This window comes from Gouania willdenowi, chromosome 6, assembly GCF_900634775.1.
Source record: "Gouania willdenowi chromosome 6, fGouWil2.1, whole genome shotgun sequence".
In the NCBI taxonomy this organism is placed as follows: Eukaryota; Metazoa; Chordata; class Actinopteri; order Blenniiformes; family Gobiesocidae; genus Gouania; species Gouania willdenowi.
The window spans coordinates 65,171,437-65,190,322 of record NC_041049.1 but is presented as its reverse complement, the minus strand read 5'-3'; the positions used below and the strand labels follow the sequence as shown (position 1 = coordinate 65,190,322).

At 39.1% G+C, this 18,886-nt stretch overlaps 1 protein-coding gene across 1 annotated transcript in view; it reads left to right on the top strand.

Moving 5' to 3' along the window:
• grm8b (glutamate receptor, metabotropic 8b) overlaps nt 1-18,886 on the top strand; it is a 146,870-nt gene that overhangs the window by 45,972 nt on the left and 82,012 nt on the right. The window contains exon 3 of the mRNA XM_028450538.1: nt 9,194-9,410. Within this exon, the coding sequence (XP_028306339.1) occupies nt 9,194-9,410 (217 nt within the window). The remainder of the gene's footprint in view (nt 1-9,193; nt 9,411-18,886) is intronic.

Below are 18,886 nucleotides of genomic sequence, written 5' to 3'. Positions count from 1 at the left end.
TACTTAGTCAAATAATTGATAATGTTATAAACACAAAAGTCTAAAAATAAAAGAAGAAGAAGTGAATTGATTTGTATGAGTCACAGAAGTGACCTGGGTCACAAAACACTGTATAACCTGAAACACACAAACACGTTTTCTGAGACATGAAGGAATCTTCCAGGTTGGACAGATTTGAAACTCCCTCAGCTCAGCCTTCAGAAGGAAACATGACAACAATAAAAACAGGTTTCCTCTTAATATTTGATGACAATCGAGTATTTCATCCTATTGCTTTGGAAACATGCAGTGAACTTCAGTTCACCTTGTTTTTTTGTCCTGAAGGCTTTTATAATCTTAACAGACGAGAAATGCCATCTTCAAGTTAGCACCAGCTGTATTTTTTTATTTCCAATATATTCTTCATCACAACTTGTCCTATTGGTTAAACACTTGCTAAAATGATGCATAGTTCTTCCAACAACTCTGTTCCTAAAGTTATTTCTATATTTCAAAGTGAACTTTAAGCTGTACAGGTTTTTTATTGTCTTAGTTTTTAGAGAGAGAGAGAGAGAGAGAGAACAAAATTGACAAATAAAATTTCAGTCTTGGTCCCACCCCCAGGTGTGAGATGACATGAAATTCTAAACTATAAAAAATAAATATATTCAGGAGCCACTAAATCAGTGTTTTTCAACCTTGGGATCAGGACTATGTGGAGTTTAAATGGGGAAATTCCTGAAAAATGTAAATAGATTTTGGAAATGTTTTAATTATTATAATTTTTTTTTTTTTAAATAAAATACAACTGTATTTCTATACTACTTTCACTTTGTGCAATACAAATCTAGTTAAAGTAAAATGCAGTTAAAAAAAAAAAAAAAAAATCTGAGCCAGAAATTCTAGAAATCAAAATGGGGTCAGGATCCAAAAAAGATTGGGAACCACTGCACTAAATACTTTCTTTCCACTCATTTACAAAATTAGATTTAGTGTGTTCTCACTCGTTCATTCCATCTTTATGCTCTATGCTTGTTTTTAAATAGTTTTCTAAGCAAAATGTTGTCGTCGGACAAAGGGGGTACTTGGATTCAGAAATAAGAGAAATGGGGTTCTTGATCCAAAAAAGTTTGAAAACCACTGATCTGCTGTGCTTTCATGTGATGGGTTGGTCAGTGACGTGCCGTGAGCACTAGGGTTGGGTAGGCAGGGCGTCGCAAATTGAGACGACCAATGTCGACACCAATGACAATTTTATATGTTACGGCTGGCAAGTGTTAATCTAACAAAATCAACAACGTAAAACACCATTAAAGAAACATACACATTTATTCAATATAGCCTCCATACTCTCCCAACAAGATATGACACGGCAGCGGATCCGTTGTTTGTGTTGGAAACACAGAAACATGAAGAAAATGACGAGAACAACAACAACAAATCAGAACAGCCTCAGTGAGGCTCATCCACAAAGCCAATCCTTCCTTTTGTACCATTCACTGTGGAAAATACAAACAATTTTCTGACCTTACCTTTGCTGAAGGTCTGGTAGCTCAGGTGTTGGTCTCTCATCTTTTAAAAGGAAATAACAATGTTTAGTCATTTGGGCTATGAAAAGCACAAAATGCCACTTTCACACTTCTAGGTACCGTAGCCTATCGGAAATTTATAATTCTATTATAATTTAATCAATTAATCAAAATATCAATTCACCCTTGGGTAGGCACTGCCTACCTTGCCTACCCTGACTGCACGTCACTGGGGTTGGTATCACTTTAAGTTCCTTACTATTCTAACTAGCAATTGATTAGATAAGATGCAACATGGTTGTTCACATTTTATTTATTCAAGCTGCACAGTGAGTCATTCTGATTCCACTCTGAATTCGGTTGCTTTCAACTGACCCAAAGAGAAGAGAGTCACGTTACAATCTTTTCTGAACAACAATGTCCAGAAAGGAGATGGCCAACAGTTAACAGAGCGTAGCTTTGATTAAGAAAATCACGACACAGAGGGATATTGATGGACGTGTGCTGTCAGCGCTGATGGATTTCAGCTGCTACTGTTCAGCCAGGCAGAGAAAGCTTGGGGCTGTGACAGGACGACGAGCATCAATCTTCCTCAGCCTAAACACAGCTGGCAAACAACGAGCATGTCTCCTGATGTTAAAGATGTGTCAGGATGTGCTCACACACATTTGTCCTGATTTGGCTGGTGACCGAGTTCAGTCCTGTTGGTTTGATTGTGGTTTTAGTGCTGACGGAATCATACGTGTCAAGATGTCACCTGAAGAACAAGTGAGGGACGCTACCAGTTTGTTAAGTAATACTGTCTCCATCCATTCATCCATCCATCCATCCATCCATCCATCCATCCATCCATCCATCCATCCATTGTACCCAGGGCCGGCTTTAGGTGATTCGGTGCCCTGGGCAGGAGTGGACTTGGGGTGGACACTTGGGTCCTTTGTGTGTGGAGTTTGCATGTTCTCCCCGTGCTGCGTGGGTTTCCTCAGGGTACTCCGGCTTCCTCCCACAATCCAAAAACATGAGTGTTAGTCGGCTGATTGGAGCCTCTAAATTGCCTGTCGGAGTGAATGTGTGAGTGGTTGTTTGTCTGTCTGTGTGTTGTCCTGCGTTAGACTGGCGCCCTGTCCAGAGTGTACCCCCGCCCCTGCGACCCTTTAAAACAGGAACAAGCAGGTCTGCAAATGGATGGATGGAAAGTGCCAGGATATTTCTACTGTCCTGTTTGGTTTTACTTGTCAGTAACACAAATCTTAAAACCAATGAACACAATGTGCAAACAACACAATATAATTATATGAAACTGAACTAGAATTGAAATAAGATAAATACAAATATTTTATAGATTTTTAATATTAATATTTAATGAAGAGAAAACATTTATAGTGATCGTAAAGCAGATAGCACCCTTGGTGGCCACCTAGATTGCCTGGTGGGAAGGCAGGCCCTGATCGCACTCAGGGGGTGTGGGATTGAAATGTGGTGGTGGAGATTTTTTATTTCAATACTATTACTTTTATAAGGAGTTTCTCATTTTTATCTTCAGGAAAAGAAGGTGTTCAACACATCATGTGAGATATAAATGTAGTTTTAACTGAATTTGGTCAAATAAAAACTGCGCTCACATGAAGCGAAGGAGACAGAAACGCGTAGAGGCTCCCTGAGAGATGGATTCTTGGTCTTCATTTTCTTCATTTTTTTTTTTTCTTAATTACAAAATGATACATTGCATCGGACTGCTAGCTAACCCTAAAATGATGTATGAAAAATACTCCCCTGCCCTTCCCTTCTCTTCACACACACGCTATAGTATATGTCAATCAATGGGCCCCATTGAATCGGATACAGCAGCTACTGGATTGTAACAAAAGGGCTACTTGTGAACTTTTTAATGTTTTTTAACTCAATAAATTAATAGAAATACTTCAAAATATTAAATAAAAAGCTCAAGGAACTTAACTGGGGCTATACAAATTCCTGACGGGGCTATAGCCCCCAATAGCCCCGGTGTCGCACCGTCCGTGTCTTTGAACCACTTTGTTCCGAACAGTCCTTAATGTTAGTTGCTTTCCAAGAAATGTAGTTGTTCATCACGAAAGGTCTTACAGCCTACCTGAATGTTAGGTTGCTATCACTTTGCATTGAGATTGTGATTTTAAAGCTACAAACTGCTCATTTTTGACGAGTTATAAATCTAAAGATATGGAAAAACAAAACAGTGAACAGGAGTCTATTTCTGGCTTTGTCTCAGCAACGTTTGTCATGTGTCCCAGGTTTATTTTTTTGTATGTCCACATTAAATTATTCACAACTTTGTTATTCCAGTGAGTTTGTAGAAGCATTTACAAATACCTGCTCCTCCTCAGTGCACACACCAGTCCATTTACAGCTCGTTTCGTGGGTTAGGCTTTGGGTACAATTATTATGCAGTTCACATTTTTACTCAGTAGATGGCACTGCCCATGAACTCTAAGTCACTCCTTTTATTTTAAATGACGAATAGACCCATTTCATGTGACGTATGCATACTAAATATGCTTGCGCAGACTCGGTGCACAACAATTGGAGAACTGCATTGTACTAGCATCGGCACGAGATTGAAACACATTTCTTTTCTTCTAAAACAACACAATGCCATCGTGTTGCGTTGTTGATTGTACAAATAGGAATACAAAGAATCCAGGACTTAAATTTGACAACATACCGGCTGGTGGGCACCCTTTTCAGAAGAATAGACGAGACTTATGGTTGCATGCTATCAAACAGAGGCTGACAGCTGATGTATCTGACACACAGCACTGAAAAATTCCGGATAAAGTAAAACATCAGCCGGTTTATGATAGAAAAAAACAGCATAAAGTTACGTTTGTTCAGAAGCGATCGTGTCAACGTAATCACTGCTGAGGCGATGGCGCATGGGGAGCGGACGGAGTGCTATCTCAGTCTGGATTCAGTAAAAAGTGACCATAAAAAGCTGTAAATGGACTGATTTGCACATGTGGGACAGTGAGGATGAGACTTAATGTAGAGATGGAAACTCATGCGGTAAAACTGATCAGAATACGTGGAAATACACGAAATCCTTTGTTAACAGGAGTACAGCAGCCTACCTAGTAGTTATAAGCATCTAGAGACTTAATGCTTTTCAGTTTGTTGTTTGTTTTTTTTTTGTATATACACTGGGTTTTTCTATCAGATATGTATAAATGTTTGGCCGTTGAACATCGAGCCAGGAGAGCACATCGGCTGACCACTCGGTCCCGCAATCGTTCACCTGTACTTAAAATGTTCCTTAAATAAGCGGCCACGTCCTCAGGTGTCAAGCTTTCTACATACTACAAACTATTTTCTAGCCTTAACAGCTGTTCATTCATTGCCATCTTTCAATTTTTTTAAGCCTCACATACAGTAAGTAAACAACATGGTTTCTGCACCGAGTATGAGCGCACACGTCAGTCACGTCTCATGTTTGTACATATTGAAATTCGTTTATAGCGAGTAGAATTCAAGCTTCATAATAAAACATATTTTCATTTCAGCAATGTCATTTGTATTTTAAAAAGAAGTGTGTATGCTTCAAAATAAATAGCAGGGTTTCTAAATGACAAAAGCAGTAAATTTGCCTGTGGCGAGAAAAGCACCAAGTACCTTATTGGAAATTAGTCTAAAGCTGTCAATCCTTCCACCGCCAGTGTTAGTGTGTGATGTAATTTACTACAATTGAGCTCTCTATCCACAGCTTTCAGCTGTAGTGTACTTTTACCTCTGAAGTCAAAGAAAAAACCCTACATCCTGTCGCGATGTATAATTCACGACAAATGGGCTGAAACATGAAAGAAGCAAACGCAGTAGGGTCCTTTAAAGAAAGACACAGCATGTGTTAATACGTGTTTTAATGGCTCTACATCTAACTGAGCATTGATTGCTGCTGCTGCTGTGCATTCACTGTGTAATGCATCATTAATGCTAATGGTGAGTCCTTATTGTATTCTTCTGTAGCTCCTTTTTGTGACCATAGCTGTTTGTGTGTGTTCTTTGAATTATGGATTAAAGTTAGTCTTCTCATTTCAATCAATATGCAAACACACACAATCAGGTGCAGAATCACTATCTGTGTTTCATTACAGATTTTTGCTAAATAAAAGCAATGTTCCTGAATGTCGACAAAGTACAATTGCGCTTTCAACGTGTTTCAATTGAAGGTTGTTGATTTCCCGTGAAATCTCATTTCATTTCATTTTATTATTTATTTCATTCATTAAAAAAGTGTAACAACAGCATTCTCAAATCTCATCCTGTGAGACTTCGCTGCAGGAAGATGGACTCTCCAAAGCTCCTTCTAACACTCTGTATTCCTTTGTTGTTTCACGTCTAATTTGGGAATAAGGATTTTTAAGTATAATGCTAAGAAATGTCCCGGTCTACTCTTCTGTTTACACGTATCATGCCAATGTTTTCTCAAAGAGAAGTGGTCATGTGACCAGGTACGTCACATCATGTGATGTGTATTAGCAGAAAAAGTGCTTTTGCAACACATTTCAAGATTGAAACTTCTGAAATTCCTCCTCATGAAAGCGTAAAAACTTTTTTGCAATATTTGAGTGTTTTCTTTCTAAATTCAGGTGTTTCCATTACCAATTTGTATTGCGCTATTTAGATTTTGTGCATTTTCAAGGGTAATGGAAACGCAGCTATTGCGTGGTGTAAATCAAACGCTAAAATACATATACAAAAATATGCAGTGGTCACTAGTGAGGGCTGGCATTTCCTTAGTTACTGTATTTAATTATTTATTTATTTAGGGCGATCGTGGCTCAGGTGGTAGAGGGGTTGTCTTCTGATCGAGAGGTTGGGTGTTTGATCCCAGTCTATACCTGTCGAAGTGTCCTTGGGCAAGACACTAAACCAGTGGTTGACCAGTGCCTTGCATAAGTGAAGTGAATGAGTTGATAACTGGGTATTGTAAAGAGCTTTAGGACGACTTCAGTGTAGGCAGACGAGCTCGATATGAATCAAGTCCATTTACCAATTTTCCATTTATTTCCTGTTTTTTTCATGATAACTTTCAGCCACCTGGTGCAGGGCTGAGTTAAAAGTTTTTAAAGGTGTAAACGCTTACAGAAAGTCAAATGCAGTGTATTCTTTGTATTTGTTTCTGGAGGAGGAAACTTCACTTCCTTGGAGACGTGCTACAGCTGCAGGGCACTGATAGCGTCAGCCCTCCGACAGGTTTGCATTTACAGTACTGGCCTTTAATTTGCTGCCTGTCACAGAACAACCGGAGCTGAGTGACATTTGTATTGCTGTCATGCCCCTGGCCCTCCATCTTCCTCCCTCCTCCTCCTCCTCAATGAATCCTGATGAGCAGCCGGACCACACTCGGCCCGACACGCTGTCCTTTGCCTGAAGTGAAATCAATCAACCCTTCAATCCTTCTCTAAAGGACCATTATCCAGCCCTGCCGGGCCTGTCGGCCTGCCTGCTTCGCGATCTATGACTTGATCCGCCCCTCTAATGCACAGAGTCGGCCTCAGTAACTCCAATCTGACAAAAGAGCGGACACTGGAAATGTAAAGGGTTTAAGATTTAAAGCTTGGCCACAGTCTGTTTAAATCTCCTGGAATTGACTGTGAGATGTTTTCGAAGTCAAGGTAGACAACTTTTACTGTGACTGTATTCAAAGTTGATTACAAGTATTTAATAAACAGTATGTTTACCTATAAACTGGTTGATTGCGTCAGGGCTGGACAACACTAAATAAGTTTGTTTGAATAACAAACAGTTTATTCTAAACCACTCTTGTCACCATTGAAATCTGATTTACTTTCAAGGATTCAAAGTCACAAAGATAAATACAGATAACAGATATAGGTAGTTATTACTTAGGAAATGCAAATACTGCTGATAAAGCTTTAGTATTAAATTAACCATCTTTAAATGTTTATTTTCACTGAAACATTGTGACAAATGGTTTTAAGTGTTGCAGATCTGGTGTATGGTCAGTGGTATGTTATATATAATATGATATATATAAGATATATTTTTAAAAACGCAAAGCGTATTTTAATAAAATATGACATAATGGTTAAATTGTACAAATGTCACATGTTTTACGGTTAGTTAAACGTTTTTTGTTAGTAGCTAGTAAAATAGCACAAACGATTGTCTAGGAAATGTAATAAAAATGAAACAATAGCACAAATTAGGAGAAATAAAGTGTTTCATGTTGAAACTTAAACATTTCCTACCTCTTTAAGCTACTTATTACTTATTATTTTAGCCTAGTGTTTTTCTAACTGGTAACCTTTACGACTATTCAGTACCTATGTAGTAGCTCACAGTTTCACAAAGCTGATGATGAAGGGGGTAGCAGCCAAGTCTATAGTTATACCCAAAAAGCAAAGCATCAAGACAAAAGTGTACAATTCAAAATCCACACATTTCTCGTCAAGTCTGTAGTAGGCCTATGTGTTTGGTGTACTGAGTAATGCAGGTTTATGAAGATTATCGTTTATTAGCCTGTTGCGATGATTGTATGTGTGTTGTTTGTGTTGTATGACGTTATTTTAGTGTGTTTACTATTTTAATTTTAGCTCATTAATTACCTTATGTAAAAACCCAACTGGGGACAACTCTTTGCACAACATACAGTATTAGCTGTGTGCAAGGGTGGTATTTACTGTCCAGACCAGTCCACAACATTATCAGTGACATCATGTAGAATCTGTTATTAACTCAGTAATGCTTAACATGTGGATTTTTATGTCTTCATTTTAGTTATTATAGAAAACAAGGGAGGAACTTTTTAATCCTTTTTAACCTATTTCCTTTGGACATTTTGCAACTTCCTTTGTCCCATTTTTGCTCTTTTTCCGACACTTTTTTCAGACTTTTGCTCCTTTTGCCAATAAATACCCCTTTTTTGCTATTATTTGTTATTATTATTATTATTTGCAAGTTTTTTTTGAGAATTTTATCAATTTTTTCTTTCTTTCTTTTTTTTTGGCCAGTTTTCATCCCAATGAGCTAACTTTTTCCCAATAAATGCTACTTGTTCTCTTTTACCCCCTGCCCCAACATTTTACCCTTTTTTGTTCCACATTTTTGCCCTTTTTCACTATTGTTTGCCACATTTTGCTCATTAAAGCTACCCTTAGTCACTTTTCACACATTTTTGCCACTTTTGAACCATTATTGGCCGTTACCATGTCCGCCTACACTTGCTCGTCAAAAAAAAATAAAAAAAAGTAGCACACTTTGGGTCGATGGCCCACCAGGACGATGCCCGATACGTCAGATGGCCATTCCATCCCTGGGTGCATTTACTGTATTTGAACTATGTATAATCGTAGTCCCCCTATTAAGAATATTATTTTCTCTTACTGTAACTGTAAAAATAGAACAGAATATATTAAAGAACTAGAATCCAGATGAACAGGACACAGAAAAACTTGTTGAGAGCCATGAGATGGTCCTAGTGGTAAAGGCTTTTGTGAGATTTGTGTCATTATAATTTCAACTATCCTGCTCTGTTCCAGTAACCATGGTGTTGCTGTTAATATTTTCGTCACGGAGGAGCATGTAAGCGATTGAACAATGAGCTCTCAGAGTGATTTATGGTGTAATACATCTCACTGTATCAGTACATGATCACTTTCAGTAGTTTTGACCTCCCTGCGTCTCCACAGATTCCTCAGATCAGCTACGCCTCAACGGCCCCAGAGCTCAGCGACAACACACGCTACGACTTCTTCTCCCGAGTGGTTCCTCCCGACTCGTACCAGGCTCAGGCCATGCTGGACATCGTCATGGCTATGGGTTGGAATTATGTTTCCACACTGGCTTCCGAAGGGAACTACGGCGAGAGCGGCGTGGAGGCCTTTGTCCAGATTTCCAGAGAGTCAGGTAGGGTAAAACATTGAGTCTTTAAACTTTAACTAAAGTAAGTCAGGTTTGACAGATTTGCTCTTGTACTGTTGGAACAAACCACGACCTTAAAGCTGCAACATGTAATTATTTTTTGCTTCATTTGGTCAAAAATCCATAATCATCATTGAGCATATTGTAATTCAAAGTGTTCTGAGTGGATAGTGAATCTCTTCTCCTTCTCCTTGCTCTGTAAATAAAGTTTATATATCGAGGAGCGCGATGCCGGATCTTTCTACAAACGTGGGTGCTCCATGGGCTGTTTTGGGCGTTATTATGGGTTGTTTGACTGAAGTAAGGCACGTTCACGTACCACTGATTGTAAAAGTCCAATGGCAGACACTCCAGCAGAAGTCTCCATCGTGACGCCAGGCATAACAATTACACGGCAAATGAAGCGGTAAATGACAGACTGATGTGGAGAAGCAACAGTCTCTAAAGTCACAAACATACTCTGGAGGAACGGACCGCTTTGTGACTGTACAGGGTTCGCCCAACGTACTGGTTTCAGATGGAGAGTGAGAACAGATGGGATAAATCACATGTAAACCTTAGAGAAGCATATTCAAGGTGAATTAATTTTACAGTCTGGGTGCTTAGTAATGATTGTCACTCTGCCCTGAGCGATCACTGTGTGAGCTCTCTGGTGTGGACGAGCTGACTCAGCAGCCGCTGCTCAGGACAGTAACTACAGAGTGATACGAGCATTCATGTTAGAGTCTCTAAAACACCAGAAAAATACATTTGTCACTAGTCTCTATTGGAAAAGAGTCGTTAGGAACGTTCACAAAAGATGCCGGTAAAGGAGGTTAAGTTTCGGTCTCGGTTTCGAAACGAAGCAGAGGGTGGATTCTACATACTGCAGCTTTAAAGCTCTTGCTTGATGCATCCTCAGCACGGTGTGGTGATGTGAACATGAGGAGATGTCTTGTGATCAACTCTCTTTCTAATTACACAAAAATTATGTCACTGTTTTCTGCTCTGCTGGTCACTTTCAGGTAATCAGATCAGGCATGCCTTGATTAAATTGTTATCACACCCATATGTGCCCTGGCATTGAAAGAGCCATGTTGAAATTAATCAGCAGTCACTTGTTTGTGTGTGGTGTGTGTGTGTGTGTGTGTGTGTGTGTGTGTGTGTGTGTGTGTGTGTGTGTGTGTGTGTGTGTGTGTGTGTGTGTGTGTGTGTGTGTGTGTGTGGTGTGTGTGTGTGTGTGTGTGTGTGTGTGTGTGTGTGTGTGTGTGTGTGGTGTGTGTGTGTGTGTGTGCGCGCGTGCGTGCGTGCGTGCGTGTGTGTGATCACTGAACTAATGTTCGGTGGCTCTCCTGGGTAACTTAGATGAATCAGAGACTGATTCGCAGACCTTGACCCCACAATGATGCATTGTACCAATGTCTCAGCTGTAATTAAAGCAGGCTTTGAGCCATGTAGCACTTTTAAACCCTGACATTTGTGGAGCTTTTTTTTTTTTTTAATCAATGTACTTATTTATTTCTACCTATTGTAGCTACAGTTAGAGATCCCTACAAAAGTCTTTGGAATATTTTGCAAAACTGTCATTTGGGATATGTTTTTAGCGAGGTTTGTTTAGTCTTAGGCATTGAGTGATTAACATTGCTAATTTGATCATACATAACAGTCATCACAAACATCCAACCCATTTATTACTAAATGGGTTGGATGTTGAGTCACACTGGATTCGTCACATCTCTCACAGCCAATAAGAGCATTTGAGTTTGGCCTCAAGGCTTGTTCTTCACAAGCACAGGGAACATCTTCTTGTTCTCAAGCTGGAGAAAAACAATCAAACTTCTAATTACTTGTCAGAATATGTACATGGAAATGGTGCAGCGTCAAAATCTGTCCTATGTAATGTTCCTGGTTTTCTTAATGTCAAAGGAACTGGATGACATGTAACTAAGCACTAAAATGTCAGATTGAAATGCTATTTCGTCTAATGTGATAACAACATGATTGTCATGATTGTGATGTGTCATCACATATCATAGCTTATTTTGTATTAAAATACTTTATTTAATCCCACAGTGGGGAAAAGCAGCCAAAGACACAAAGAACAAACAAGCAAGAAAGCTAATTACAAATACAGAAAGGAAAATTAAGGGAAAAGAATAGATGTTCTTCAAGATAACAGTACAAAAAATCAGTACTGAGTGATATTGCACATAGTAAGGCAGTGGGCGAACATTATTTATTATTGGGATTTCTAAATGTGTCCAAACCCAGAGCAACTAAGAGTTCAGTGTTTCAAGGACACGTCGACACATAGAGAACCCACCCTAACATTTCAATCAGAAGACGACTAATCTTCTATCAGAGTCATGGTCGCCCATGATCAACAAAATCACGTTTGACTTTGACCTTTCAATTCTCAGTACAAGAAATAATGTAATGCTTCTTTGTAGTCCATCTAACTGAGATGAAATGGGCTGTTTTCTCAGACGTTCAACCAAACCTTTCACTGTCTGAGCCACCGACTGGGAAATTAGGCTAGGTTGATAGTGACCTAACTTTTGCAGCACCTTTCCACCACCTTTGCAGTCTCAAAGCGCTGCACACAGTCAGTCACATCAACCAATTTACTCTCACATCAGTGGTGTTGGAGCTGCCACAGAAGGTGTTTGCACTCCATTTGGAGCTACTTGTGGTTCGGCTTGGCCGAAAATACACTGAGGCACACGCAAATATGTGATCTGAGGACAATCCACTCAAGCACCTGAGCTACAGCAGCACGAGTATGACATTATAGACTCACATCGGGTGTATGGCACTAGAAAGAAATCAAATGAAGATGAAGCAAAGAAGAATCAAAGGAAAGGAAGAGCAAATGAAAAAAAGTAACTGACATTAAACACAGTGGCCATGGTTACATGATGTTTTTTGTCATTTCGGAAATAGTTAATCCGAATTAAACTATTCCAATTTAAAGTGTTCTGCTTTGTGTTAACATGTTAATAGTAATTCCCGTATTGAGGTTTACATTCAAAACTGGTTAATTCGGCTCTAGTTAATTCCGCTTTAGGTCTGGGGGTTGGGAAGGCTCTGATTGGACAGCGGGCGAACATGACGGATTAAGTCGATCACGTCTATCGGGGACACGAAGCACACAACAAACGTTTCATCGTTGGCTGTAACATAGAAGACCACACATGAGAACTGTTTTCACCTTTATTTTGGTTGTAGTTTTGAAGCAACAGCTCGACAATAATGCACTTTGGTCCACGGAAAAGCCCACAAAAGCCCAGTAAAACTCCAAAAAACAATAACCAGGAGTAAATAGTTGTTCCTTGGTAAAAGATAGTAGCTAACAACTGTTACAATGATAAACTTATGGGGACACATTTACTCCGTCTCCGGGTCTTAGTGTGAAAGTGCGCATGTTTATGCCTCAATCCATCCTCTTTTTTCATTGTCTTTTAAGGCTCATTAAATAGTGTTGGCTCAATCCATGTTGGATTATGTTGTCACCCAGCGCGTCATCCCGCAAGTTGCACATGCGCAAAACAACTGGAATTAACTTAAAGCGGCTTTTAGTGTTGTTAGCTGTTTACAAGAAAGAGGAATTATTTAATTTGGAATTAAAAACGGAGTAAACCAGTCACCTAATTCGGCATTAAGTTTAATTCAGAATTAAATTAGCATTTGGAATTAAGTGTTTACAAGGTCAGAATAAAGAGGAATTAACTGTTATTTCTCTTTAAAGAGGAATTAAAGCTTCCATGTAAACGTGGCCAATGAGACGACAAAGAAGAAGAAGTTTGGGATGAACAAAGAGACAAAAATGACAAGGACGAACTTGATACACAAGCACTAAGGCTTTACAAGCTTAAAAGTGTATGTCAAGAGTTTTCTAATGCTTGTGATGTCCTACATGTATCATCAGTCTTTTGTGAGTTCATTACAATTCCAAGTATTGAAAAGAATGCAGTGTTCTCTTTGGGCGCTCCATTCTTTCTGAGCTTGACACATTGTGCTTTTGTCCTCGTCTCTCTTGCGAGTTTTCCACATCCTCACATAAAACAGTGACTTCCTCTGATAGAAGATTTTAAGCCACACACAGACTTCAAAAGACAAAGCAACCATGAAATAAAACATGATCGGATACAAAAAATAGTAATAAATAAAATTTACACAATCAATTTGAATAAAACTAAAATAAACAAAATAAAAATGCATTATAATTTCCTTCCTTCTAGGTTCTAGACTGAGCAACCCTGCTAAAATTTGTAAAAAAAAAAACAATTAGGCCAATGCAAACCCTTTGACGGCACCATTGCTATAGTTGTAAGGGAAGGATGGTCATATGTCATCTCCACGTCTTGCGGGTTGTATAATGTACACCTAGCGTACCATGCTCAAGCACATCCCTTCCAACCGTGCTGTACTCAAGCACAGTTCCACTCACACTAGACAAACTGCATGGACTTTAGATGGGAAAGGCACTTGGACACAGTACTACTGCCTTGTCTAGTCCAGTACCAATACTACACCAGTACCTGAGTCTTTCATTGCAGATTTTGCATGATTTACCTAAAATGCATGGGTCTTTTTCCACAGCCCCAAAAGATATGTAGAGACTCCTTTACTTCAGATATAACGCTGAAGCAGTTCCTGGAACACTTCATGTTGAGATGATTACATCGCACATGCTTGTTGGCAATCTGTGCTCCTGAAGCTCCTTTAGCTGCTTGACTTGCCTTTGACCAATGGGTTTCTATGCAATAGATCAGTAACCTCACGGACAGGCAAAGCTTTCACACAATAAAAGACTCTTTACATACTATCTGAACTAAATGAAACAAGTGATTCTGTGGAACCTTCCTCTTCAGAGCTGCACCCCTCACTCTCAGTAGCTTTAAAGAATGATTTTCTGAGCTTGTTAATCCCTCCGACATGAGATAAAATATTTGTGCCTTTGAAGTCTTTGAAGACTTCAGCTGCTTTTTGATTATCTGCAGGGGTTTTTACACCAGCCCTTCATAGTAAAAGCAACCACCCACCAGCAGGAAAACTGCATCACCTTCAGCCTCTTCACTTTTGACAAACATGGCTAAGAGAACAAAGATAAGTTTTTTATTATTTCTAGGTTGTGACTTTGGTTTCAAATTCCACATTCAAAGGATATCTGATTGACACTCAAACACCATCTGTTTGCTTTCGTTTCCTGCACAGGTTCACAGCACTCAGCTCTGTGACTGTGACCAACACAAGAAGGAAAAACTGAGCGTTAGGATCAGAACTGTGCAGGGATCCTTGGAAGGGCGGGTGGTCAAAGTTAAAAATTGAATGGTGAGATGTGGACAATTTGATTTTTCTACTGTTTTAAAAGGTGAGAATGCATCAGATCCTTGTAGCTGTGTTTTTATTACCCTTGGAAATGTGCAAAATCTAAATAGCTCAATAAAAACTGGTAATGGAAACACTTGAATTTCGAAAAAACACAAATATCGCAAACAAGTTTTTACGCTTTCACGAAGAGGAATTTCAGACATTTCAATATTGAAATGTATCACAAAAGCGCTATATAAGATAAGCTCCTTTTGGTAGGCTGGGGCATTTCTGTGTACACACTGGTGGGTGATGAGGGAGATCTTATAGTCAATCCTTTGTTCCAGAGAGAGCCAGTGCAATGATTTCAGGATGGGGGTGATATGGTCTGTTTTTAATTATATATTATGCTGTTTTTAAATTGTATTTTTTATCATGTACAGTGCTTTGGTCAATTTTGGTTGTTGTAAAGCACTTTAGAAGTAAAATTTGATTTGATTTTGATTTGATATGATCATATTTGCGCACCCCCATCAGGATCCTTGCAGCGCTGTTCTGGATTTACTGGAGCTTGTGAATGCTCTTGCTAGGGATCCCGATGAGGAGAGCATTACAATAGTCTAACCTGGAGGAGACAAAGGCATGTACCAGTTTTTCAGCGTCGGGCAGAGAGAGTGTGGGACGGAGTTTGGTGAAGTTCCTCAGGTGGTAGGAGGAGTTCTTTCACAGATGCTTGATGTGTGTGTCAAACATCATGTGAGAATCCATTCTCACACCCAGGTTGGTAATTGCTGTGGAGAGTAGAATTTCCTGACCAGCAAAGGTTTTAGAGGTTATGGGGGATGTTTGATCCTGATGTTGAGTGGCGACCAGCATGGCTTTGGTTTTGGAAGTTGAGATTCATCCACATCTTATTCTCCTCCAGACAGGTTGTCAATGTGGCTGGTGATTGATATGATGAAAGGGCTGTAGGGGGTGACGGCTCTGCCCTGATGTAGAGCTGCGTTTCATCGGCATAGCAATGGAATGACACATTACTTAGCCTTTGCTTTGTTCATCCTGACCACCGTAGGCATCTATGAATGGAGTAATAATAAAGTTGATAGTAAATGTTTTTCTGAAGGGAGCCACAGGCAGGATTTCACACCCACGTATTAACTAAAGAGAAACTACCTTAGTTAAATGGTATTTTAGGTGATCGATTCCTCTTTCCACCAGGGAAACACTGCAATCACATTATATAACCAGGGAGACATTGAAAGACTTTCCTTCACAAAAATTTTAAGGAAAACTGTAAGGATTGCAGTTATCATGACTTTCATGGCAGCCGTAGAGTTTTGAGGGGAATTTGAACTAATTCTGCAGCAATAACTATCTAGATGTTTCATTCTCTCCTGTAAGCCTGTTTTTACTCTTCTCAGTTATTATATGTTGGTATATCTGGTTATTTAAGCTCCAGCTCCTTGGTTCACAGTGGTTTTCTTTGAAATTGTTGTTGACTGTTCTTTTTTTTTTGGCAAAGCATGCATTAGCAATCCTGAAAGCTTCCTCTCAAATTGATTGTCTAGTCTGTTAGGGAACTTGAATCACTAAAAGTGGCTTTGCTCCAATTGCTGTCAATAATTTACAGATTCCAAATTAAAACTTGGGTGCACCAGTTGGTTATGCATTTGCTAAGATTTTATGACCAAATGAACAGACACAAAAGCTGTGGAGATCGTCCTATTTAAATAAGGTTTTTGTGCTTGTGTCGGAGAGCAGAAAAGTCACATGCACAAAAGCAAATGTTAGAGATGTTAAAGGAAGAGAAGAATAAACATATTGCTGAATCACAGCAAACGAATATGAATGTGACTACGATATAAACGATATGGGACGCTGTCTGGGAGAAAATCAATGCTGTGGGGAAGACGAGGACAGCAGATACAATCAAGAAAGGATGGGCAAGTAGAAGTTCTGCGTACGTCTCCTCCTCCAACAATAACTGCAGCCATCTGTGAGTAAAGCTGTGACAGTTAAGACCTGCCTGTCAAATGCGATGAATAAATACACACAAACAGCCACCGCCTTCTGCTCCAGGGGGGTATTCCATCAAAGTGTGCTTTAAAGGATAAAGCCTGTTCTAGCCATGCTGGCTTTTCTCATTTCATCAAACTCTTCTTAGCTTGACGAGCAGCACTTTAGCCAAGCCAGCTGCTGTCACTAGCTGGGTTTCCATTACAGATTTTCACAAAATAAAAGTAATATTGCTAAATGTCAAGTATAATTACGCTTTGAACGTATTTGAATTGAAGGTTGTTTTGAGCAAGAGCCTTGTAACTCTAGTGAAATGTCATCTTCGCAAGAACTTCTACTCTGTGTTTCTTTGTTGTTTGACGTTGAATGTGGCAGTAATGATTTTTAGGTATAACGCTAAGAAATGTCCTTTTCTGCTCGTCTGTCTACACGTACTGAAGTGGTCATGTGACCAGGTACCTCACGTTTTGTGACACGTATTTGCAGAAGAAGTATTTTCATAGCGCTTTTGTGAAACATTTCAATATTGAAATGTATAAAATTCCGTGAAAACTTTTTTTGCAATATGAGTGGTTTTTTGAAATTCAGGTATTTCCATTACCAGTTTTTATTGTGCAATTTTGATTTTGGAAAGGATAATGGAAAGTAGCTACTGTTTAAGGTTAATGCACATCCATGGATTTCCATAGCAGACCCACAAGGTTGATCACAGATTTACTGATGAGAGTAAACTTCTAATAAAAACCAACGCTAAGACAAAGAGCAAGTGATGTCAATTGTTACTGAGCAGCAACAAAAAAAGAAACAAAAGTGAGGGAAACATTTCTTGTGGTTTCAACATCTTAAAAGTAGTAAATGGTTAATGTTATTTAGTTAATAAGAGTTTAGTTTAGTTTAGTTTATAGCGAACAACTGAAGCATGTACAAACAGGCACAGATCAGTGTGTTTGCTGAATAGTTAATCTGCTGTAATTTTTACACCTGTCAGTCATTTAAAAAATGACAATTCAGTAAGCCACAATTCAATAATATGTAATTTATGAGACCTGTGAGTGTTGTGATGAATAGTTTATTGGAACTCAGCAATAAACATTAAATTCAAATTTGCAGAGGGAGCGGCGTCTGTGGTGTTGGATGAGAGGCCGGAGCACAGCACACACACTGCACAGCTTCCCTGGAAAAGCGATATCATTCAGGGATTTGGACACGGGGAAACCTTAGGGGTCTGCTCAGGGGTGGACTGGCCATCTGCAATACCGGGCATCACCCCGGTGGGCCTGTCCGGTTCGTTACGTGTTTTTTTTAAATAGCAAGTGGAGGCAGACATGGTAAAAGGTGGCCCTTATTGGTCCAAAATTGGCAAGAAAAAAGTGAAAAGTTACTAAAATGGGCCAAATGCTGTTGAGTGGCCAAAAAATGGGCAAATAAAGAGGAATCAGGTGGTATGTAATGGCAAAGGGTAGCTTAAGTGACCCAAATATGGCAAACAATAGTGTAAAAGGGCAAACATGTGGGACAAAAAGAGGCAAAATACAGGGAAAAAAGAAAAAGAGTCGTATTTATTGGGCTAAAGGTAGCTTGTTTGGATAAAAAAATGGCCAAAAAATGTAAGAAACGACAAAAATTTGATGAAAGTGTCAAAAAGAGCCTGCAAAAATCCCCAAAAAATAGGAAAAAAGAGATTTATTGGCCAATGGAAGCTGAAGTCTGAAAAAAAGGGTCAGAACTTTTTGAAAAGAGGCAAAAAGAAGTTGGTACAAAGGGGTTGTAAAATTTACCCCTTTTAAGGTTTTCTGGGGGAATGATAATTAAAAAACGGTTTCTATGGCAACTAAGGTGTTTTCTCTTTAATGAAACAACTTTTCCAGTTCGAGTTGGCTACAAAACAAAATGTAAACTGTTTTTTTTTTTTTTTTACTCTGGAATTTCAACCTTTAGGTTTTGGCCTGTTGTCAATTTTTCAAGGATTCAATTGAAGCATGTTGAGTGCTGCAGAAAATGTTGGGTCAAGTCAATTAAAAAGAAATACATGTACTTATACAAAAGGCAAAAACAATGTATTAAAAGCACACACATACACACACTGCATATACAAAGTGTATTTCTGCTGGGACACCAAAATAAACTTTCCGCCCTTTAAAATAAAAGCTTTA